Source organism: Nycticebus coucang, chromosome 10 (genome assembly GCF_027406575.1).
Source record: "Nycticebus coucang isolate mNycCou1 chromosome 10, mNycCou1.pri, whole genome shotgun sequence".
NCBI classification, from domain to species: domain Eukaryota; kingdom Metazoa; phylum Chordata; class Mammalia; order Primates; family Lorisidae; genus Nycticebus; species Nycticebus coucang.
In genome coordinates, this window is record NC_069789.1 from 60,510,943 (window position 1) to 60,535,085 (window position 24,143).

The 24,143-nt window shown below is 42.5% G+C and overlaps 1 protein-coding gene across 2 annotated transcripts; it reads right to left on the minus strand.

Annotated features, from left to right (window-relative positions):
• Window positions 1-7,436: 7,436 nt before the first annotated feature.
• TIMM17A (translocase of inner mitochondrial membrane 17A) lies at window positions 7,437-19,940 on the minus strand. 2 transcript variants are annotated; one of them, XM_053607271.1, is made up of 6 exons: window positions 19,877-19,940; window positions 18,377-18,476; window positions 18,183-18,246; window positions 13,320-13,448; window positions 11,847-11,957; window positions 7,437-7,902 (listed from the first exon to the last, which is right to left on the minus strand). In XM_053607271.1, exons 1-6 carry the CDS (start codon window positions 19,900-19,902, stop codon window positions 7,817-7,819), a joined length of 516 nt encoding a protein of 171 aa, XP_053463246.1. In that variant the 5' UTR covers window positions 19,903-19,940; the 3' UTR covers window positions 7,437-7,816. The 2 variants fall into 2 exon arrangements, with proteins under 2 accessions (XP_053463246.1, XP_053463245.1); XM_053607270.1 differs by lacking the exon at window positions 19,877-19,940 and having other exon boundaries at window positions 18,377-19,498.
• Window positions 19,941-24,143: the final 4,203 nt, after the last annotated feature.

Below are 24,143 nucleotides of genomic sequence, written 5' to 3' on the forward strand. Positions count from 1 at the left end.
GAGAATATTGATAAGCCTTTTGAGAGTCCGCAGGACAGTTTTAATCCTTTTGCGATTGTGGAAGTTTCTGGGTGGGTTTACTTTTGTGGTGGAGGATTACGCTGGTCTTTACGGAGGATTGGTCTGAGAATATCCTGGAGAGCTGGTTTAGTTATGGCAAATTTCTTCAACATGTGAATGTCATTGAAGTATTTAATTTCTTTGTCATAAATGAAACTCAGTTTACGTTCTGCTTTCTCTCTCTTCTTTTCTGCCTCTTTTACTATCTGAGAACCTTCTCTAAAGAAGACAGACAAATGGCTAACACATGAAAAAATGTTCATCATCTCTATATATTAGAGAAATGCAAATCAAAACATCCCTGAGATATCATCTAACCCCAGTGAGAATGGCCCACATCACAAAATCTCAAAACTGCAGATGCTGGCGTGGATGTGGAGAGAAGGGAACAGTTTTACACTGCTGGTGGGACTGCAAACTAGTACAACCTTTCTGGAAGGAAGTATGGAGAAACCTCAAAGCACTCAACCTAGACCTCCCATTTGATCCTGCAATCTCATTACTGGGCATCTACCCAGAAGGAAAAAAATCCTTTTACCATAAGGACACTTGTACTAGACTGTTTATTGCAGCTCAATTTACAATCGCCAAAATGTGGAAAGAGCCTAAATGCCCACCAACCCAGGAATGGATTAACAAGCTGTGGTATATGTATACCATGGAATACTATTCAGCTATTTAAAAAAATGGAGACTTTAAATCCTTCCTATTAACCTGGAAGGAAGTGGAAGACATTATTCTTAGTAAAGCATCACAAGAATGGAGAAGCATGAATCCTATTTACTCAATTTTGATATGAGGACAATTAATGACAATTAAGTTTATGGGGGGGAGGAAAAGCAGAAAGAGGGATGGAGGGAAGGGGTTTGGGGCCTTGGTGTGTGTCACACTTTATGGGAGCAAGACATGATTTCAAGAGAGACTTTGCCAACAATTGCAATCAGTGTAACCTGGCTTATTGTACCCTCAATGAATCCCCAACAATAAAAAAAAAAAAAAATGAAACTCAGTTTAGCTGGGTATACGATCCTGGGTTGAAAGTTATTTTCTTTTAGGAGATGAAAAGTTGATGACCATCGTCTTCTAGCTTGAAAGGTTTCAGCAGAGAGATCTGCAGTTATTCTAATTTTCTTGCCCTTTTAGGTGATGTTTCTTTCGTCTGGCTGCTTTCAGAATTTTCTCCTTCATTAACTTTAGTGAAATTGATTATGATGTGTCTGGGGGATGTCTTATTTGGGTTGAGTTGTGCTGGAGTTCTGAAACTGCTATCTGAATTTCAGAATCTCTTGGCATGTCTGGAAAGTTCTCCTTCATAATCTCATGGAGAAGAGACTCTGTGCCTTGTGAAGCCACTTCGTCGCTTTTGGTAATCCCTATAAGACGAATATTGGTTTTCTTCGAATTATCCCAGAGCTCTCTGATAGAGTGATCAGTTTTTGCCCTCCATTTCTCTTCCTCTTTGAGAGTTTGGGAGCATTTGAAAGCTTTGTCTTCAGTGTCAGAAATCCTTTCTTCTGCTTGCTCCATTCTGTTACTGAGGGATTCTACTGTGATTCTCAGATCTTTGAGGGCTGCCACTTCTTGTCTCAATGTATCAAAATCTTTGGTCATTTGGTCTTTGAATTCATTGAATTCTTGAGATATCTTTTGGGTTACTGCTTGGAATTTGAATTCGGTCTTATTTGCTATCCAGATTCTGAATTGGATTTCTGACATCTCAGCTATTTGTTTGTGCATGGGATCTTGTGCTGTGTCTGCCCCATTGATCCTTGGGGGAGTTGATCTACTCTGATTATTCATATTGCCAGGGTTTTTCTGTTGATTTCGCCTCATGATTGTTTTCCACCATTGCCTCTGACCATCCTCAGAGTTGGGGAGGTGTCTCTCCAAGAGTAGACCCCAGCGGGATTGCCCTATTGTTGCTGGATCTTTATAGGGAGTGACCCTGTGTTGTTCCTCTGGGGCTGCCCCAGCCAGGGAGTTCTGGTTGTGGAAGCAGCTCTGGAGTGTGACACAGCTGGATCCAGCAACAGGGCGGGAGGTGGTGTGCACAGTTCTGGGAGTGTCTGGTGCCTAGTGACTTTGGCACAGAGAGCCCAAGGCTCCAGCAGTCTCCGGCCAGAAGGGCTTTGCGCAGAGGCAGGGAGGGCTCCAGAGGGCACGTAGCTACCAGAGTCCCTGGCCAGAAGAGCAGGCTGGTGTGGAGGCAGGAAGGGTACAGGAGGGAGGAAGCAGGGTTGCGTGGCTCCCACAGTTCATGGTCAGGGCATGTGGAGGCCTGGCAGGTGTGGGTTGTGGGTCGCAGCACAGCTCTTATGGAGGTCCGGGCAGCACCAAGCCCAGGAGTTTGAGGATGCTATGAGCTGTGATGCCATGGCACTCTACCCAGGGCAACAGCCTGAGGCTCCAGTGTGCCAAAACCAGTCTCACCCTGAGGGTTAAGGCTGTAAGGCTGCTCAGTCACTAGGTTACTAGCTCCCGCCCGATCCTTGCTCTGCGACCCTGAGGGCGGAGCTTGCTGGGGCAGTTCTCTCACAATGGCTCCCTGCAGCCCACAGCTGAACACTATTAGCTCCATCTGGCTCAGCAGCTCAGCCTCGGGCCCTAGACAATGCCCAAAGTTCTCCGCATTCCTGCTCAAGCTCTCCCCAAGGCAGTTGAACTGAGCGCCAAGTCCAAAAACACCGAAACAGTTCAGGTAAGGCCTTTCCAGTTTGCAGTCTCACTGTTGCTTGTACTTACAGCTGCTGGCGGGATTAGGTTGCTCAAACACACGCAACCACTTGCCAGTTTTCTGCTGTTTTTGTCCTCCTCTGGAGGTCCAGAAGTCCCTTGCTGACTCCTTGTATCCTCAAAGTGATGATTATGGGCAGATCCCACCAGCCAGAGATGCCTGGAGTCTTATCTCCCCAGACTCACCGTGCCCTGTTGTTCAAGTGAAAATGAAAGGAATAAAGTTTGCTTTTTCCTTTCCCATCTCCTGACTGGACACAACAGGGTATAAACCACTGCCTCCAAGACAAGCCCTAGCACTAATGGTAGAAAGGATTAAGAGCAGGGGCCCTCCCGATGATTGGACAAAGAGAAAGGAGGCCAGGAAGGGTTACTGGCCATGGTGGTGAGTCTGTAGTCCCAGCTACTCAGGAGGCGGAAGTAGGAGAGGATCACTTGAGCCCAGAAGTTCAAGGCCAGCCTGGCAATGGCCTGACCCTGTCTCTTAAAAACAAAAATATTAAAAGAGGCAGGAAGTCTGAGAAATGTAACTGGAAAGGATTTTCTAGGGGGTTCCACATGGTGTCCTACATGTGGTAGAATAAAAACAAACCTGTCCTTCCTATCTTTTTTTTTTTTTTTTTTTAGAGACAAGAGCCCCACTTTATCCGCTGATGTCACAACTCACAGCAACCTCCAACTCCTGGGCTTAGATGATTCTGTTGCCTCAACCTCCCAAGAGCTGGGACTACAGGTGCCTGCCACAACACCCGGCTATTTTTTTGTTGCAGTTTGGCAGGGGTCGGTTTCAAACCCGCCACCCTTGGTATTTGGGACCAACACCCTACCCATTGAGCCACAGGCACCTCCCTTTATTTTGAGACAGTCTCACTCTGTTTTTTTTTTTTTTTTTTTAATAGGGACAGAGTCTCACTGTACCGCCCTCAGGTAGAGTGCCATGGCATCACAGGGCTCACAGCAACCCCCAACTCTTGGGCTTACGTGATTCTCTTGCCTCAGCCTCCCGAGCAGCTGGGACTACAGGCGCCCGCCACAACACCTGGCTATTTTTTTGTTGTTGTTGCAGTTTGGCCAGGGCTGGGTTTGAACCCGCCACCCTCGGCATATGGGGTCAGCGCCCTACTCAGAGACAGTCTCACTCTGTTGCCCAGGCTAGAGTGCCAAGGCATCAGCCTAGCTCACAGCAATCTCAAAATCCTGAGTTCAAACAATCCTCATGCCTCAGCCTTCCAAGTAGCTGGGACTTCAGGAACCTTTCACAATGGCTAATTTTCAGCCTTTTCCATCTTTTTCAATGTTCCGCTTTCACTCCACCCCTAATTCCACAAAATTCATCTGTAAATAGGTAATGGTTCAGATATGTTGAAGACTTTTATTTTTTTTGAGAGTTTCAATATGTCGCTCTCGGTAGAGTGCTGTAGTGTCACAGCTCACAGCAACCTCAAACTCTTGGGCTTAGGCAATTCTCTTGCCCTAGCCTCCCAAGTAGCTGGGACTAAGGTGCCCACCAATTTTTTGTTGCAGTTGTCATTGCTGTTTAGGTGGCCCAGGCTAGTTTTGAACCCGCCAGCCTTGGTGTATGTGGCTGGCACTGTAACCCTGTGCTATGGGCGCTAAGCCTTGAGTTGAAGACTTAACCAATAAAATGGCAAAAACATACTAGCATAAGATATATACAAGCTTCAAAGAATCAGAATTTGTGGCCAGGTATGGTGGCTTAGACCTGTAATACCAATACTTTGGAGGCCAAGGTGGGAAGATCACTTGAACCCAGTTTTGAGACCAGCAACATGGCAAGACCTGTCTCTATAGAAAATAAAATTAATTAGCCAGATGTGGTGGCACACACCTGTAGTCCTAGCTACTAGGGACTGAGGCAGAAGGATGGATTGGGCTCAGCACTGAGCTATGACGCCATTGCATTCTAACCAGGGCAACAGAAGGAGACTCTTATCGCTTAAAAAGAAAAAATTCAGAATTTACATGTAGGGTACCTACTTTTCAATCTGATGTACCATTTAAATGAAAAGGAATTTGGGATATATATATATTTTTGTTGTTGTTAAAACAGTGTCTCACTTTGTTGCCCTCAGTAGAGTGCTATGGTGTCATAGCTCACAGCAACCTCAAACTCTGGGGCTCAAGTGATTCTCTTGCCTCAGCCTTCCTAGTAACTAGAACTATAGATGCCTGCCACAACACCTGGCTATCTTTTTTATTTATATATATATGTTTTTGCCTGGCTATTTTTGTTTGTTTGTTTAGCAGGCCCAGGGCAGCCCTGGAACATGTGGCCAGTGGCCTAACCACTGCACTATGGGTGCCCAGTGAAATTCAGGATATTTTAAGAAATGTAAAGAATTTCCTTGACAACTCAACATGTTTTCCGTTTGAATTGCTCTTCTAACATACAACTCCTTGGCTCGGCGCCTGTGGCTCTAGTGGCTAAGGCACCAGCCACATACACTTGAGCTGGTGGGTTTGAATCCAGCCCGGGCCTGCCAAACAACGATTGCTATAAACAACGCTATAGCCAGGTGTTGTGGCAGGCGCCTGTAATCCCAGCTACTTGGGAGGCAGAGGCAGGAGAATCGCTTGAGCCCAGGAGTTGGAGGTTGCTGTGAGCTATGATGCCACAGAACTCTACCCAGAGTGACAGCTTGAGGCTCCGTCTCAAAAAAAAAAAAAAAAAGAAAGAAAAAACATACAACTCCTTGTACTTATGACTGAAAGTTGGAGAGCCATGGACTTAAAAACATATTATCTCCTAATAAAATATACACATGGCCAATAAGCACATGAAAGTTCGATATCATTAGTCATTGGGGAAACGCAAATCACAACCACACTGAAATTCCCCTTCATATCTACTCAGATGGCTGTAATACAAAAGGGAAAAAATGGAAAATAACAAATGTTGGCAAAGACATGGAGAAATCAGAACCCTCATGTGCTGCTGGGAATATAAACTGCTGCAGTTGACGGGGAAAACAGTTTAGCAGTTTCTCAAAGTTAAACACAGAACTACCGTAAGACCCAGCAATACCACTTCCAAGTATATATCCAAAAGAATCAAAAGTAAAGACACAGGCTCGGTGCCTGTGGCTCAAGTGGCTAAGGCGCCAGCCACATACACCTGAGCTGGCAGGTTTGAATCCAGCCCAGGCCTGCCAAACAACAACAGCTGCAACCAAAAAATAGCTGGGTGTTGTGGGGGGTGCCTGTAGTCCCAGCTACTTGGGTGGTGGAGGCAGGAGAATCGCTTGAGCCAGGAGTTGGAGGTTGCTGTGAGCTATGATGCCACAGCACTCTACCTAGGGCAAGAGCTTTAGGCTCTGTCTCAGAAAAAAAGTAAAGACACAAACCAGTATTTGTACACCAATGTTCATAGCAGAATAATTCATAATAGCTAAAAAGACAGAAAGAACCATCACACGCGAATGAACAAAATGTGGCGTGTATATACACACACAATGGATTATTCAACCATAAAAATTATTTTTTTTTTTTGCAGTTTTTGGCCAGGGCTGGGTTTGAACCCACCACCTGCCAGCATATGGGGCCAGCCCCTTACTCCTTTGAGCCACAGGCGCTGCCCCAATATAAATAATTTTGATATACAACACAGCGTGGATGAATCTTAAAACATGCTAAGTTAATTGACACAGACACAGAACAGAACTTACATAAATTCCACTTACATAAGGTACCCAGAATAGGCAAATTTACCGACAGAAAGTATAAGAGAACCAGGGAGTAAAGTGGTGGTGAAGAATGAGAAGTTGTTATTTAACGGGTACAGAGTTTATACTGGTGATGAGAACATTTTGCATACACATAATGGTGATAGCTATACAACATTGTGACTATTCCAGTGCCACTGAATTGTACACTTAACAAATTCTTAACAGTTGCATACCAATTGGGGGTGGGGGTCAAGAAATTTTCATACGTCTCTGTCCCACCTCATTGGTTTGCATTGTACGATAATAAATAAATTATTTATTTATTTATTAATAAATTATTTATTTATTTAAGATAAATAAATGTGTGTTCATAGTACCTACATGGATTTGATCTCCACGTCAGACAGATGTAGGCAAACAGAGAATTACTGATACCATGCCTTGTATAAGGCCACGTCACTTCCAAAATAATCAGGAAAATGGCCTTGTCTGAAATGCTAATCCATTTTCCAGCCCCAAAGCCTAAAATATACCCTTTATGAGTATCAGTTTCAGAGGACTTGGAACACATTAAAACCAGCACAGATTTTATTTTCAAGGACACATTAAACTTCAGACTTTTCCAGCACCACTGTAGCCTCTGAATTCTTCATATAGAATTAGGGATATTGGAAGCAAGCTGTTTCTGATTATCAGGAACCAAGACACAACAGCACTAAAGGTAAGAGAGTTTTGTATCCAACATCTTCACAATTAAGACAGCATATTTTACTTTCGAATAGACTATACATATTACCATATCCTTCAATCTATAAAGGATTCCACCATAAAATGATCCACGTGGACTCCACGTAATTCTTCTCACACATAATTCACTTCAAGTTAGAAGAGGCACTAACTATAAAACATGCATTACCTAAAGTATACAAGCATGAAAAGTAGAACTCTACAACTTATAAGAGTAAGTTCCAGGAGCTTTTTATTGTTTGAATAACAGAACACATAAAATTAGGCAGACAAGTCCTCAAGGAATTGGTGGTCACACTGCACTGTTATTTGCCCTTTGGTCCTTCATCTTGAGAGCACTTACCATATTTTCTTTTAATGATATGAGACATTTTAATCACAAATGCAATGCAAGTGTGAATAAATAAATATATTATTAACACTCCCACCCCATGTTCCTTTAAATAGAAAAAAGTGCTAAATGTCTCTTCATAGCCTATTTGGCCATAGTTTTAAAAACCTACGCTTTTAAAAACCGATTGTAATTTGATTTTCTGAAATCCTTCTCAAACTACAGCTCATTTTGTTAAAGAAATCCTGGGGAAGATGTCCTATTGATATTGTCGATAGTCTCCAAAAGGTGAGGATGGTAACTGGGTTGAAGGCAACTGGGAAGGGTCGTCAGCAAACTGAGGACCTGCAAGTAAGAAAAAGGGTTTAAAAAAATCTCCAGTGGCAGGTCTTGTTAAAAGAAAATAGAAAAAAAAAATCATCTGAATATTATACAATTAAAAAAAATAAGTCTCTACAGAAACTAAATCAATCTACTAAAAAGTTACGTGCTATATTAGAGCTATAATCTGAATTTCTTTATTGATTCACCTAAGTCCCATTACAGTACTGGAGAACCTTCAAATTTGTTATAAGATATGACAGACTGTTTTCTGTTATGTTCCAGAATGAATAGCTCTCAAATGCTATGCTAGGAAAGTTGGATGAATTAATTATAGATTAATTACACTAAGAAGCAATATTCAAGGTTTTTTGTTTTTTTGAGACAGAGCCTCAAGCTGTCGCCCTGGGTAGTGCCGTGGCATTACAGCTCACAGCAACTTCCAATTCCTGGGCTTAAGCAATTCTCTTGCCTCTGCCTCCCGCCACAATGCCCGGCCATATTTTGGTTGTAGTTATCATTGTTGTTTGGCAGGCCCAGGCTAGATTCAAACCCGTCAGCTCTGGTGTATGTGGCTGGAGCCTTAGCCACTTGGGCTATAGGCGCTGAGCCAATATTCAAGTTTTTAAAGCAATTGCTATAGCGAGCTGTCATATATCAAGATTAGAAGAATCTCTCCCACCTCTTGACATATTTTTCAGTAGCTATTTAAAATTATTTTCACTAAGTTTCAGTATCTTAGTCACGTTCAAGAGGACTTAGTAATCCAATTTATATAACTAATTAAGCAAGGAATAAGCTCTGAAATGGAAGACATCCTCTATGCTGTGAAATAAAGTCTTGCAGTTAGGCCAGGTGCAGTGGCTCACACCTATAATCCTAATAGCACTCTGGGAGGCCAAGGTTGGTGGATGGCTAGAGCTCATGGATTCAAGAGCAGCCTGAGAAAAAAGAGAGACCCTCCTCTCCACCTCTACTAAAAATAGAAAAAAACTGAGGCAAGATATCGCCTGAGCGCAAGAGTTGGAGGTTGCTGTGAGCTATAGCTATGATGCCATGGCACTCTACCCAGTGCAACAGTTTGATACTCTGTCTCAAAAAAATAAATAAATAAAAAATAAACCAAAGTCTTGCAGTTTTAGTTGTCAAACGATGGAAGGAGGCCAGGCATGATAGCTCACACCGGTAATCCTAGCACTCTGAGAAGCTGAAATAGAAGGATCATTTGAGGTTAGGAGTTTGAAACCAGCTTGAATAAGAGTGAGACCTGTCTTTACCAAAAATAGAAAAACTGTGATATTTTGCCACATATAATGCAAATTTTTTGCCCAAAATTTTAAAGGAAAAGTAATGGTGCATATTATACATGGGTGGTACAGCTCAGGAGCAGAGAGTCCAGTGGGGTCTCTGGGGACTGCCACACCCTCCTGCCCAGGCCTGTTGGGCACACAGGGTTCCAATCTGGGAGGATCTAGGATCTGGTGGGAGCAGGTTGAAGCAGCCTCCAATGAGCACCATGATCGGCAGAGAGGGTGGTCAGGGGGCTGGTGAGATGGGCTGTGGCTGTGCAGGGTTAAGGGCTGAGGCCGAAGGTGTAGCTATGCAGAAGGGACCAGGAACCCCGCTCAGGTCTCAGGGACTTGCCTGGCTGCCAACAGGCCAAGGGGCCTCAGAAGCTTCCACTGTTCATTATACAAAATTTGTGAAGATACTGGATGAAAAGGATAAATTAAACATATCCATCATTATCATTTAGATACAGTTCAAGCTAATTTTTTTTATCACTGTTTTAAGAACTTTTTCATGTAAGTTCACTGGAAAATATAATTAACATCAAAGATTTCCTCCCAATACAGCTTTTTCAAAAACAAATTTTCTGTTTAAAAATAAAATACACCTGTTTTGGGCTATTTCTACATAAATGTCTACTTTTAATTACTCAAAAGGAGATTCATTCCCTCTGAGGAAAAAGCCTAAAACAAAGTAACCAAGGAAAATTCCTATAAGATAAAGTAACTAAGTTTTTGTTATATCCACTTCTGAATTTCTGCGAATATGGAATAATCTTTTGATGTTTTATGTGAAGTCTTTCATCCAAAGTGGTCAAAACAAATTAAAAAGCAAAATTAGGAAGTGACCATAATACCAGTGCATTAACTCACAAGTGAGGATTGTAAAAATGGAAGCAAAAGGTCACAAGGTCCATAAGGTCATCAAGATCACGTCACTAGCACATAATGAGTAAGGGTACTTGAAAACTGTGCCAAAAAGATATCAAATCTATTGCTAGGTACCTAAGGGAAATCAAATCAAACTGGGAGGAAATCAAACCAAACTGGGAGGTATGATCTAGTCCTAAGTCTATGCTGTATCTTTTCCAAGCTCCAAAAATAATTTTCAACATTATCTATTTTATATATTTCCCTCCCAAATGCCAAGTCACACTTTCTTTTTTTTTTTTTTTAAACAGAGTCTCATGTCACCCTCGAAAGAGGGCCATGGCATCACTGCTCACAGCAGCCTCAAACTCTTGGGCTCAAGCAATTCTCTTGCCTCAGCCTCCCAAGTAGCCTGCCACAATGTCCCGCTATTTTTTGGTTGCAGCTGTCGTCGTTTAGCAGTTCCAGGCTGGGTTCAAACCCGCCACCCTTGGTGCATGTGGCCAGCGCCATAACCACTGTGCTATGGGCGCCGAACCAACACATTTTCACTACTATAATTTGATTTGCAGTATCTTTCTGCTTTGTTTCAATGTCAAGGGATATTTTCATTTTGACAGTGAAGTGTTTGTTTGTTTTAATTTAAAGAGCTGGGGTCTTGTTATGTGTCCTGGTGGGCCTCAAATTCCTGGGCTCAACCAATCATCCTGCCTCAGTCTTCGGAGTAGCTGGGTCTTACAAGTGTGTGCCATCATGTCCAGCTTAGACACTGAAATTGTTAGTAGTTACAAGCAATTGTACCAGTTAACAGTCAGGAAGGGTGGCTCACACACATAATCCCAACTACTCAGGAGGCTGAGCCAAGAGGGTCACTTATGCCGAGTTCAAGACCAGCCTGGGTAACACAGCAAGACTCTATCTCTACAAAATATTAAAAAATCAGCCGGGCATGGTGGTGTAAGACTACAGTTCTGGCTGAGGCAAGAGGATGGCGTGAACCCAGGAGTTGGAGATTGCAGTGAGCTATCATCACACTACTGCAGTTCAGCCTCAGCAATAGTGAGACTCTGTCTCTTAAAAAAAAATAAAAATAAAAATAAAAGAAACCGTACAAGTTAACAGCTGACAAAATGTTATTCTATGACCATATAATGATTATTAAATCCCACAGTTTAACTTTTCCCTATGCATCACATAAGGGGAACAATTATAGCAATAAATTACATTACCAAATTCCTAGAGACTTTTCCTATGGTCAAAATGACCGCCCCAAACTTAAGTCAGTTTCTACCTCTCTATTTTATTTTCTTTAAAGCAAGCAACACTATCTGAAATAATCTCATTTGTCTCATTTAATGGTCAGTCTGTTTTCCCTTGCTAGAACGTTAAGTCCTTGAGGGCAGGGAATGTCCTGTTTACTAATGTATCCTCAGCACCTACAACAATACCTGGCACAAAAATGCACAGTAAGAAATTATTGATTGATACCATATTGTTACACATCTATATAACCATTCTTTAAGCAAGATATCAGAAATATCTTGGAATATGCAATAAGGCAGTGATAAAACTTAATAATTATTATCTAACAAAAGCATTTTGGTTTTGTGGCTAAAAATAATGTCCACTTTTTCAACTAGAACCACAGCCTATTATCATAGTCCTCATAAATCACAGTATATTAATACATATATAATACAGAGAAGTCAAAAACTACTATATTTTAGCAGACAAAATACGATCTTTCTTAACATAAGGAAACCATTCCAAAATGTTTCCACTACAATATTGAGTAGAAAGGAGACTTACCATTGGGAAACTGCACAGAAGCAAATCTTGTCAACAAGATACCAGCTCCTTCAATTAAAGCTAGGAGAATGCCACCCATTGCAGCTGACCCAACCATGGCCACTGGTCCATCTGAAGACCGTAGTAACAAAGAGATTTCTTTAATAGAAAATCTAGTTTACTGTAAAAGATAGTAAAGGAGAAAGCTATCCATATTGCTCCCTCCATTTCCAAACTCTTGTTCTCACTATCCAAGACCTAGTCAGCAAACTATGGCACAGAGGTCAAACCCAGCCCACTGCCTGTTTTTGTAAATAAAGTTTGATTAGAACACAGCCATGCGCAGGGCGCGGTGGCTCACGCCTGTAATCCCAGCACTGTGGGAGGCTCAGGAGGGAGAATCGCTTGAGCTCAGGAGTTCGAGACTCGCCTGAGCGACAGTGAGACCCCGACTCGTGAAAAAAAATGGAAAAACCCAGCTGCGGCAAGCGCCTGTAATCCCAGCGGCTTCCGGAGGCTGAGGCAGCGGGGTGCCCACAGCCGGAGTCTGAGGTTGTGGTGAGCTACCACGCCCACTGCACTCTGCTCAGGGGCATAGGGTGGGACCCTGTCTCAACAAAAAAAAAAAAAAAAAAAGAACACAGCCATGCTCTTTCATTTCAAGCAGTTATCTGTGGCTGCTTTTCTGCTAAGACAGCAGAATTGAGTAGTTGTGAGAAAGACTGCACAGCTGCTCAAAGCCTAAAATATTTACTATCTGGCCTTTTAGAAAAAAAGTTTGTGAGCCCCTGGTCTAAAACTAGTAAGCCTAAAGAAATTCTGGGTTGCTTTCTTTCCCAAAGATCCAGAAGACTGTTCTAAGCTCTTTATTCACACCAAACCTATGCAGGTACTTGTATTAAGGCCAGAATACTGATGAACGAAGAATAGCACAAAAAGTTTGATAAACTGCCCAGTCACACAGCTAATAAATGGCAGAAAGGAGATCAAAAGCGTTCTCTTTTTTGTTTTTTTTTTTTATTTCAGAGACAGAGTCTCACTTTGTCACCCTTGGTAGAGTGCTTGGCATCACAGCTCACAGCAACCTCCAACTCCTGGGCTTAGGCAATTCTCTTGCCTCAGCCTCCTGAGTAGCTGAGACTACAGGCGCCCGCCACAACACCCGGCTATTTTTTTGTTGCAGTTTGGCTAGGGTCAGATTCAAACCCGCCACCCTTGGTATAGGGCACCTAGCTGGTCCCCTACTCTCTGAGCCACAGGTGCCGCCCCTAAAGTGTTCTTAACCACTGAAATTTAAGGGTTAGAACCCCATGCTTTCTCATTCTCAAACGTTGCAAATAAACAAATTCCCTTCCTTTTTTTTTTTTCAAATCATATGCTGTACGTTCATGCCATACCACATTAAACAATGCTCAGTTTTATATATTATAGATGTCACTCAATTAAGACAGGTAAGGTTTTCCAAAAACTGTGACTCCTTTAATGATTGCTTACTTCTTGCTGCCAGTATGGCTCCTGTTAAGGCACCACTTGTGATGGAGTTCCAGGGATCTTCTTTTCCTCTGACTTGAACCATACTACAGTCAATCATGGAAAACAGACCTCCCCAAACAGCAAAGCTACCTATTTCACAAACAAACAAATACTAATTTCATCTTATATTTAGAATGCTATAGTCAAAAGTAACTTTTTATATAACATTCACTATACTTTCAAAACTCTCATATTCCAAATACATGCAAATACACGTTTGAATGAACAGTGAACCAAAGTCAGAATACTAGCTGGGCATGGTGGCTCATGTCTGTAATCCTAGCACTCTGGGAGGCCGAGGCGGGTGGATTGCCTGAGCTCCCAGGTTTGAGACCAACCTGAAACAGAGCAAGACCTTGTCTCTAAAAATAACTGAACATTGTGGCAGGTGCCTATAGTCCCAGTTACTTGGGAGGCTGAGGCAAGAGAATCGCTTAAGCCCAAGAGTTTGAGGTTGCTGTGAGCTGTGACGCCACAGCACTCTACCAAGGGTGACATAATGAGACTCTGCCCCCCACCCCCCCAAAAAAACACAAGTTGGCTGGGTGTGGTAAGCTCATGCCTATAATCCTAGTACTCTGGGAGGCCGAGGCGGGTGGATCACCTGAGCTCAAGAGTTCCAAGCCCAGCATGAGCAAGAGTGAGACCCCATCTCTAAAAAACAGCCAGGTGTTGTGGCAGACGCCTGTAATCCCAGCTACTTGGGAGGCTGAGGCAAGAGGATCACTTGAACCCAAGAGTTTGAGATTGCTGTGAGCTGTGATACCATAGCACTTAATGCCAGGGCACAGGGTGAAAATCTGTCTCAAAAAATTTAAAAAAGAAAAGAACACAAGTTTTTGATTTATTCATGGTTTTGTAAAATATGCTCTAAAAAAATCTTGATAAGCTCGGTGCCTGTAGCTCAGTGGTTAGGGTGGTGGCCACATACACCGGGGCTGACGGGCTTGAGCCCAGCCCGAGCCTGTCAAACAACGACAACTACAACAAAAAAACAGCCGGGCATTGTGGCGGGTGCCTGTACATCCAGCTATTTGGGAGGCTTAAGCCCAAGAGTTTGAGGTTGCTGTAAGCTGTGACACCAGGGCACTCTACCAAAGGCAACATAATGAGACTCTGTCTCTCAAAAAAAAAAAAAAAAAATCTTGATAGCACTCTGGGAGGCTGAGGAGGGAGGGATCACTTGAGTTCAGGAATTTGAGATCAGCCTGAGCAAGAGACCCCCATCTCTACTAAAAACAAAAAAATTAGCTAGTGTTGTGGTAGGTACCTGCAGTCCCACCATTCAGGAGACTGAAGAAGAAGGATCCCTCTAACCTAAGAGTTTGAGGTTACTGTGGGCAGACTGAGGCCACGGCATTCTAGCATATACAAAAAAACTTGAAAGATAATCACAAGGAAAAACATTCATCTGAAAGAATTAGGATGTACCTTCCCAATAAAAATGAAACAAGTGTCAAAGTGAAACGTCAGAGTAATCAACTCTCAAATTAGTACTGAAAGAAGTCAGACATTTATTACTTAGTAATACAGGGTGTCCATAAAGTTCATGTGCAATTTAAAATAGTCAACTATTTTAAACTGCACACAAACTTTATGGATACCCTCTATAATATATTAGCATGGAGCATTTGTCACAACTAGTGACTCAATATTGATAACATAATTACTAACTGAAGTCCATATTTTATTCAGATTTCTTTAGTTTCTAATGTCCTTTTTCTGTTCCAGGGTACTACATTTCATTCAGTTGTCACTTCTCCTCAGGCTTCTCTTGGCAATGACAGTTACCTGATTGTTTGGTAAGTAGATAAAAATTCATGAGGTGCAGGGGGAGGGACGGGCAAAAACTTCCTAATGGATACAATGAACACTATCTGGGTGATGGGCACATTCTTTTTTTTTTTGTAGAGACAGAGTCTCACTTTATGGCCCTCGGTAGAATGCCATGGCCTCACACAGCTCACAGCAACCTCCAGCTCCTGGGCTTAAGCGATTCTCTTGCCTCAGCCTCCCGAGTAGCTGGGACTGCAGGTGCCCGCCACAACAACCGGCTATTTTTTTGTTGCAGTTTGGCCGGGGCTGGGTTTGAACCCACCACCCTCGGCATATGGGGCCGGCGCCCTACTCACTGAGCCACAGGCGCCGCGGATGGGCACATTCTTAATGCTGACTCAAGCATAACAAAATTGATACATGTAACCATAAGCATTTGAACTCCTGCATGCAATATTTTGAAATAAAAATAATCCCCTGGTGAGAAGGGAGGATATTTGGGGGAACCTCATCTAATGTGCATGATGCAATGGTATATTTCAAAACTATTAAGAGGTTGGCCCCATATACCGGAGGTGATGGGTTCAAACCTGGCCCCAGCCAAAAATAGCAAAAAAAAAATTATTAACAAAAGAGTATAATTAGGCGGCACCTGTGGCTCAAGGAGTAGGGTGCCGGTCCCATATGCCGGAGGTGGCGGGTTCAAACCCAGCCCTGGCCAAAAACCAAAAAAAAAAAAAAAAAAAAGAAAAGAGTATAATTGTGATGGATGTGTTACTTAGTTCAATGTAAGCATTTCACATTGTGCATCAAATCAGTACACTGAACCCCATAAATGCATCAGTGTACATAGTTATGATTTAATAAAAATATAAATTTAAAAAACATAAAAAATAAAAATAACCCCCAAATATGAATAAATTATGGATTTTAGTTAATGATAACATATCAATACTGCTTAATTAATTATAACAAATGTATCATACTAATGTAAGATGTTAATAGAGAAAATTTGGTGTGGGTGTATTTGGGAACTCTGTACTATCTTTCCTATATTTTTGTAAATCTAAAGCTACTCTAAAATAAAGTTTATTTTTTTGAGACAGTCTCATTCTGTTGCCCCAGGCTAGAGTGCCGTGGCATCATAGATAATGCAACCTCAAACACCTGGGTTTGAGTGATCCTCTCGCCTCAGCCTCTCAAGTAGCTAGGACCAAAGGTGCACATCATAATGCCCAGATAGTTTTTCTATTTTCAGTAGAGACAAGATTCTACCCTTGCTCAGGCTGGTGTTAAACTCCTGAGCTCAAGTAATCCACCTGCCTCGGCCTCCCAGAGTGCTAAGATTACAGGTATGAGCCACTTCCCCTGGCCTAAAATTAAGTTTATTATTTAAGATTTCTTTTTAAAAAAAGGAAATGGGGACCGGGTGTGGTGGCTCACACCTGTAATCCCAGCACTTGGAAGGCTGAAGCCTTATAGATTGCCTGAGCTCACGAGTTCGAGACCAGCCTGACCCAGAGCAAGACTCCATCTCTAAAAGATAGCCAGGTGTTGTAGCAGGCAACTATAGTCCCAGCTACTCAGGAGGCCAAGGCAAGAGAATCGGTTAAGCCCAAAAGTTTGAGGTTACTGTGAGCTGTGATGCCATGGCACTCTACCAAGGGTGACAAAGTGAGACTCTGTCTCAAAATAAAAAATAAAAAATATATAAATAACTAAATAAACAAAGGAAACAAATAAAGGAAGCATCTCAAAAACCAAGCATAAAAACCTATCATGACTTCTGCATATACTAGAGATTCAGGGTTCGGTGTGACTTAATACTACTTTTCATTCTTGAACATCATAGTAACCATCAAAACAAAGGAAAATAAGTTACTATTCACTTTCCAGAATATACAATTATTGCAGAGGGAAAAAAAAAAAAGACACAATCATATCAGCATCAATTCCTCATCTGGAAAATGAGGGTAATAACAGTACTAACCTCTTCTGTGAGACTCAAATAGGATAATGTTGTAAAACACTTAGCAGCATAATGCTTAGCAAATAGTAAGCATTCAGTAAATAGTAGCTATTAGCTACTATCTTCAAAAGAAAAACTATGCTGAAAACAAAGAGATTACTCTGATGCACAAAATTTCTAAGGAATGAAGTATTAAGTCTTTTTCATGTCTTATATACAGTCTCTTCAATCTGACTATCCTCCAAATATAACCTTGAATATAACCTCCAAACTTTTTCATCTCCTTTCTCCAAGCTTCTGAATAACCAAGTTTCAAAAGTGCAATGAATACAATCTTTTCAAATTTTGCATTGACCGTCATACAATGTCCAAAATCTAACCTTGGAGAAGAGCCCAATGAGGTTGATCAGTTTCTCTCTCATGAAACCCCAATCCTTCAGATTTATGAAGGATTCATAAATTCTCTTCAGCTTTATGCTACCTCAGAAGCTATCAATCATGACTCTCACAAACCTGAACTTTAAACATAATGTCTTTCTTCTGGAGAAGGAAAAAAAAAGTCACTGGGCATCTGAAGGACAGAGACGAAATTTTCAAATGGATACAATAATTCAAGTTAATTTTCTTTCTTTTTTGAGATAGTCTCTCTTTATCACCCTGGGTACTGTGCCGTTGCATCACAGCTCACAGCAACTTCAAACTCTTGGCCTCAAGCAATTCTCTTACCTCAGCATCCCCAGCAGCTGGGACTATGGGTGCCCACCACAACACCCAGGTATTTTTAGAGACGAGGTCTCGCTCTTCCTCAGACTAGTCTTGTACCTGTGAGCTCTGGCAATCCACTTGCCTCAGCCTCCCAGAGTGCTAGGATTGCAGGCATGAGCCACCTCAACAGTCCCAATTCGATTTAATTTTCTTGACCAAACCATAAACCAAGAAGAACTACAGGGATATTAATTTGTGACAAACTGTTAATCCAAACTAAAATGACTAATTGGTACAATCTTAAAAGAAAAAATATAGCTCCATCTTCAAATAAACAGAAAAAGATAAAGTACAAATGAATACATTTTGCTCACCTCCCAATTGTGGAGCTCTGGTTTTAATAGCTGTCAAACTCCCTCGTAGTCTGTGGTTTACTCCCTATAAAGAAAACAAAAGGAAGCAAACAAAAGTATAACATACTGGAAGTAAAACCCACTGATGGGACCCCCAGTAATATTACCAAACCCATCTATCAAGTGAGAATAAAATAAGACCATCACTCACTTACCACTGGAGAATTTCGAAAACCTTTGATTGCTTGAAAGATACCACCACCAATGGTACCCATAGTAAAGGCCCCACCACAGTCATCCACTATTCGCCAGGGGCTAAGAACAGGGGGGGAAAAGATAATCATATTTCATTCATAAGCCATTAAACCTGCTTTACTAACACATTAAGGGATGTGACAGATTCCACAGCAGGGCCCACTGCAACCAATAAACATTTGGCCTATAAATGACTTGAAAAAATGCAGTAACCAAACATGCCAGTCAGAAGATCAAGGAAGTTTTGACTATAAAATTAACCAGATAACTGACTGTATTGCTTCAGGACATATGTACTATGATTTAGTAAACAAAAACTCATTACTTTTGTAAGTTCTTTATCGCAACAAAGTTAAATACATCATCCCCCTGCTAACCTGTCATTATGCTATTTGAAGCATCAGTGAATAGTGTTCTGACTCCTGTATATCTGAGCACAATCTAGGAAGGGGATAATTGCCTTTGAAGAAAGTTAGTTTGAAGAGCCACAGAAGCACTGCAACATATACCCCTATAATGCTATTTGGTGCTGGTGGTGGAGAGCATAAAGCACGCTTCAGGGATAAGAATAGTAAAGGAGTAATTCAAAGTCCTGGATACTTTCACAATTTGAGGACACCTTGGTTCTTGCTCTCAAATAATAAAATAGGTGATTAAACCAAATACGGAGAGTTGATTTTTCACTTAGGACCCCAGAAACTAAAATCAGACAAACTGGGACTTTTCTGATAGCAATTACACCATTTTATAATTATTTACTTATGTGCTTAATGCACTGATGTTTTAGTCCTTTAACCTAATCAACTGCTAACATACAGCCTTCACTGAATAAGTACTGAATGAAAGAATACATTTCTACTCACGGCTTCTCTGAGAACACAAGCTACGATCTCTTCCTATATTCCAGATAATCTTTGTCCTCTTTCCCCTCCAAGGGAGAATTCCAAGCAAGAAAACAAGGCTCCAGCTTATCAGAGCTTATCCAACCCCCTTGAGTTAAACAAAGTCCCTCTCATTTGAAATGCCTCACCCGGGAGACACATATGATGAGATAAGGCCTCAAGCACAGTAGTCCCTGAGAGGCCTACCTTCCTCTCCTCAACAAGAAAACTGAAAAGGCGAGAGGTAGGGACGCGTCCAAGGTCACCTAAGCAGGCAGAGAGCACAACAACAGACCCCGCATAAGGTCAAATGCACCCTGTGTTGGGAGGAGGTTCCTAGACCTCCTCCTCATCCACTACAAGGTCGCAAGGGTGCTAGGTTGTGGGCGGCGAGGCTCACGCGGCTGAGTGGACAGGGTGGGGTACAGGGCTGAGAAGCCGACTGGCCTCTCGAGTCTCCACTGCTCACGGTTACCAGGCCCAAGTCGACTCAGCTTGTGGCTGAGTATGGCTTGCACCTTGGAAGATTAGACAGAGGTGAACCAGGACCGTGAGCAGAGAACAGTAGATGAGACTCACCAGGGTTCCCGGGCATACTCCTCCATCTTGACTCCAGCAGCGCGAGTGACGCCGGGCAGGCTGGGCGGAGCCTGACCCCAACAGCGGAAGTGATCCCGAGAGGCGGGCGTTAAGGTCTATGGGGATTGGTTTACCGCTTTCCCCTGCAACCAATGGGAGCCGGGCAGCTGTGGGTGGTGCCGCCCCCGGCTTGGCATCGCCCAAGTCCTGGAAGGCGGCGAGTTTGGGTTATGTGGGCGGGGAGCTACGAATGAGGAAGAGTTCAAGTTACCTTGTAACTAGAGGTTCCTTGGCCTGGGATCAACCTGATATTATTCCACTAGGGTTCTTCATACTTCTTAAATACGTTTCTTTTTTTTTAGTACTTTTGCTGTCAACTGTGAATTAATGCCACCTACTTCCTCATTGATCGTGAACCTCTTAACATCTCCTTTAGGGCCAAGATTTCTCAGTCCTTTATACAGGGTGCCCCCCAAATCGCCACACATAGGGAAAACGGGAACTTGTAGCTGAATGTACGTTTATTTACCAAATATTCATTACGAAATTTTACAAAGAGGTAGCCAACACGTAGATAATGTTTTGTAAAATTTTGCAATGAATATTTTGTAAATAAAGGTACATTTAGCTACTATTTCCATTTTCCCTATGTGTGGTGACTTTGTGACACCCTGTAATCGCAGTGCCTGGAATGTAGTAGATGGCTCAATAAATATTTGTGAAATGTAACTGTTTGGGCCATCTATAGTCCCGGGACCAAGTTGGAGCCCTGGATTTGAGCAGCATAGATGGCAGAGCCTCTTGGGGGCTGGTGGTGGAGAGCATAAAGCACGCTTCAGGGATAAGAATAGTAAAGGAGTAATTCAAAGTCCTGATCACCAGAAAATATGAAGAGTGGCCCAGAGAAGAGGAGGCTAAAGGGGTGGAGACAAAGTAAAAAAACAAATAAGACAAAAACAAAAAACATAACTTCAATCATGTGACGGCTGTTAAAGGTGCACCTCACCATTCTGTTGCTTTTGCAATAGATTTTAAAATACAGCCTGAGTGTGGTGGCTAACATCTCTAATTCCAGCACTTTGGGAGGCTGAGGTGGGAGGACTGCTTGAGCCCAGGAGTTGTAGACCACCCTGAGTAACATAGCAACAGATCTGATCTTTACAAAACATGAAAAAAACTTAGCTGGCCTGGTGGAGTATATCTCTAGAATCACCTGAGCCCAGGAGTTTGAGGCTATAGTAAGCAGTGATGATGTCCACCACATTCCCACCTGCACCACAGAGCCAGACCCTGTTTCTAAGAAAAATAAATTTTTTTAAATGTACACATTTGTTTTATGGAAAAGTCAGGGTAATAAATAATATGAGACTGCAAAGAAGAGTGGAGTTCTCGTCAAAAACTTGGAAATAAGGTAAGCAGGTGAATTGAACTCTCCATTGAACTAAAGATTATCAGCAAATGTATCTTATATATGAGAATAGTTCAAATTAGTCATCTGATTTGGATGTGTAAGTTTGAGAAGGCCTGTTTGGAATGTGACTATAATTAAGAACAGTTAAATCTAGTGATACAGTCTGAAGAGAGAATGTGGGAGAGGAGTAACATGGAGCCTCAAGGGAGAAACTCAGAGGCTGAGAACAAGATGTTTAGTCAGCACCCAGATCTCGTGGGCATAAATATTTTCAGTAACTGGAGATTTACACTCTTATGGGGCAAGGATATTTTTTCTGGTTTCACCAGAACCAGATGAAATATCCCCTGGTTCTAGATACCTCCTTTTCTCTTATTCCATGTTCATTATGCAATCTTCTGATTATTATTTGGCTTCTAAATAGATTTCCCTACAAGAGAGAATGCCCTGGCCTATGCTCAGAACTATTCTTGTCCACTTGGTAGTTAATACTGGTTTGTGCATCTGTCTCTTGTGAAGTCAGTTATTTAGATTCAGTCACCAGGAATAGTCAGGGTTCTCCAGAGAAACAGAACCAATAGGCACTGAGGCAGGTGGATTGTTCAAGCTCAGGAGTTCAAGACCAGCCTGAGCAAGAGTGAGACCCACCCTTTACTAAAAATAGAAAACAAAAACTAGCCGGATATCGTGGCATATGCCTCTAATCTCAGCTGCTCAGGAGGCTAAGGCAAGAGGATCACTGCCCCGGCCCGCGGGGAATTCAACGGGGACCTGGGAAACAAAGGGGTCAGTCGAATGAGGGGACAAGAGACACGAAAGAATGAGAGCAAGTCAAGAGTCTGATCAAGCTCCGTCGAGTTTATTTTTCAGCTGGACTTATAAGCACACAAACGAGGAAGTAACTAAGGGCTATTCCTAACAGGGCGGGGAGGGGGCTAGTTTCTGGAAAATTACTAGGAGAAGGACCCTAAGGCGGGGGGTGCATTTTTGAGGAGATATGCAAGGGGAAAGTACCGTTGCTGTTTACGGTTGAATTCCTGAGAATAGTTTGCTCGTAAAATCAAGATAACAAGGGGTATTCTTGTGAGATGTTTTGGCTCCCGGCAGATCACTTGAACCCAGGAGTCTGAGGTTGCTGTGAACTAAAATAATATCACAGCACTCTACCCATGGCGACAAAGTGAGACTCTGTCTCAAAAAAAAAAAAAAAAAAGAACCAATAAGCAATAGCATATATATATTTATTTATTTATTATGAGGAATTGACTCACATGATTATGGAGGTTGAGAAGTCTCATGATCTATGTTTACAAGCTAGATACCCAGAAAAGTCCATGGTGTAATTCAGTCCAATTATAAAAGCTGGAGAAACAGGAGAGCCAAGTCTGAGTTCAAAGGCAGAAGATAAGATGAAATACCCCAGCTGAGCAATGAGGCAGGAAAAGAGGAGCAAATTCCTCCTAACTCTGCCTTTTGCTCTTTCTGTTCATACCCTCAATGGACTGGATGTGCTCACGCATATTGGGGAGGGACCTCTACTTTATTTTATCGATTGATTGATTGAGACAGAGCCTCACTATATGTAGAGTACCATAGTGTCACAGCTCACAGCAACCTCAAACTCTTGGGCCTAAGTGATCCTCTTGCCTCAGCCTCCCAAGTAGCTGAAACGATAGGCACCTACCACAACACCTAGCTACTTTTTTTGTTGTAGTTGTAGTTGTCATTATTGTTTGGCAGGCCTGGGCCAGGTTTAAACTCACCAGCCCTGGTGTATGTGGCTAGCTCACTAGCCGCTGAGCTACAGGCACAGAGCCACAGTTAACTATTTTTGGGGGAAAAGTCCTGAGAAAGAAGAGTCCTTGGAAGCTGGAAAGGGAGCTGCTTTCCAGCTGACTGGGGGACTAGAGATTGGCTGAGGTGGCCTCAAAGCCAAGGACCCCAGAAGATGATGTCTTTTCTAGGCCACTGTGATAGTAAAAAGTGACTGACCTGAGTGGGTGTGAGGGCAGGGGTTGGATGCAAGGAGTGCTATGTCCAGCCCACAGCAGCCCAGCTCAAGTCCTTTGTTATACCCTCTGGGATGCCCACCCTGACTCCTGGAATGCCCACCTTGACTCCTGGGATGCCTATAAAATTGGGGTCTTCGGGCGGCGCCTGTGGCTCAGTGAGCAGGGCGCCGGCCCCATATACCGAAGGTAGTGGGTTCAAACCTGGCCCAAGCCAAACTGCAACAAAAAAATAGCCGGGCATTGTGGCGGGCGCCTGTAGTCCCAGCCACTCGGGAGGCTGAGGCAAGAGAATCACCTAAGCCCAAGAGCTGGAGTTTGCTGTGAGCTGTGATGCTGCAGCACTCTACTGAGAGCAATAAAGTGAGACTATCTCTAAAAAAAAAAAAAATTGGTGTCTTCATTTGGGCTCTTAACAATTCCTTGTACCTTTTGGTTTACTTTGCTTTGCACTGTAATTATTTATCTTTTTTTTTTTTTTTTTGCCAGCATAATAGACATAAATATATTTGAAAAGCATAAGATCATGTTACACTTTGGTTGTATGGGAAATCTACACATCCAGAATACTGTGTTTGCCTGACCAAGTGAGGGGTAATGATGAACCCTTCAGGAAAGCACCAAGGGTGGGGGAGATGGAGGTCATGGTGTGTGACACACCTCTTGGGGGCAGGACATTTTTCTTTTTTTTTTTGAGACAAAGTCTCACTATGTCACCCTCAGAAGAGTGCTATGGCATCCCACCGGTTCATAGCAACCTCAAACTCTTAAGCAATTCTCTTGCTTCACCCTCCCAAGTAGCTGGGACTATAGGCACCTGCCACAACACCTAGCTATTTTTTGTTGC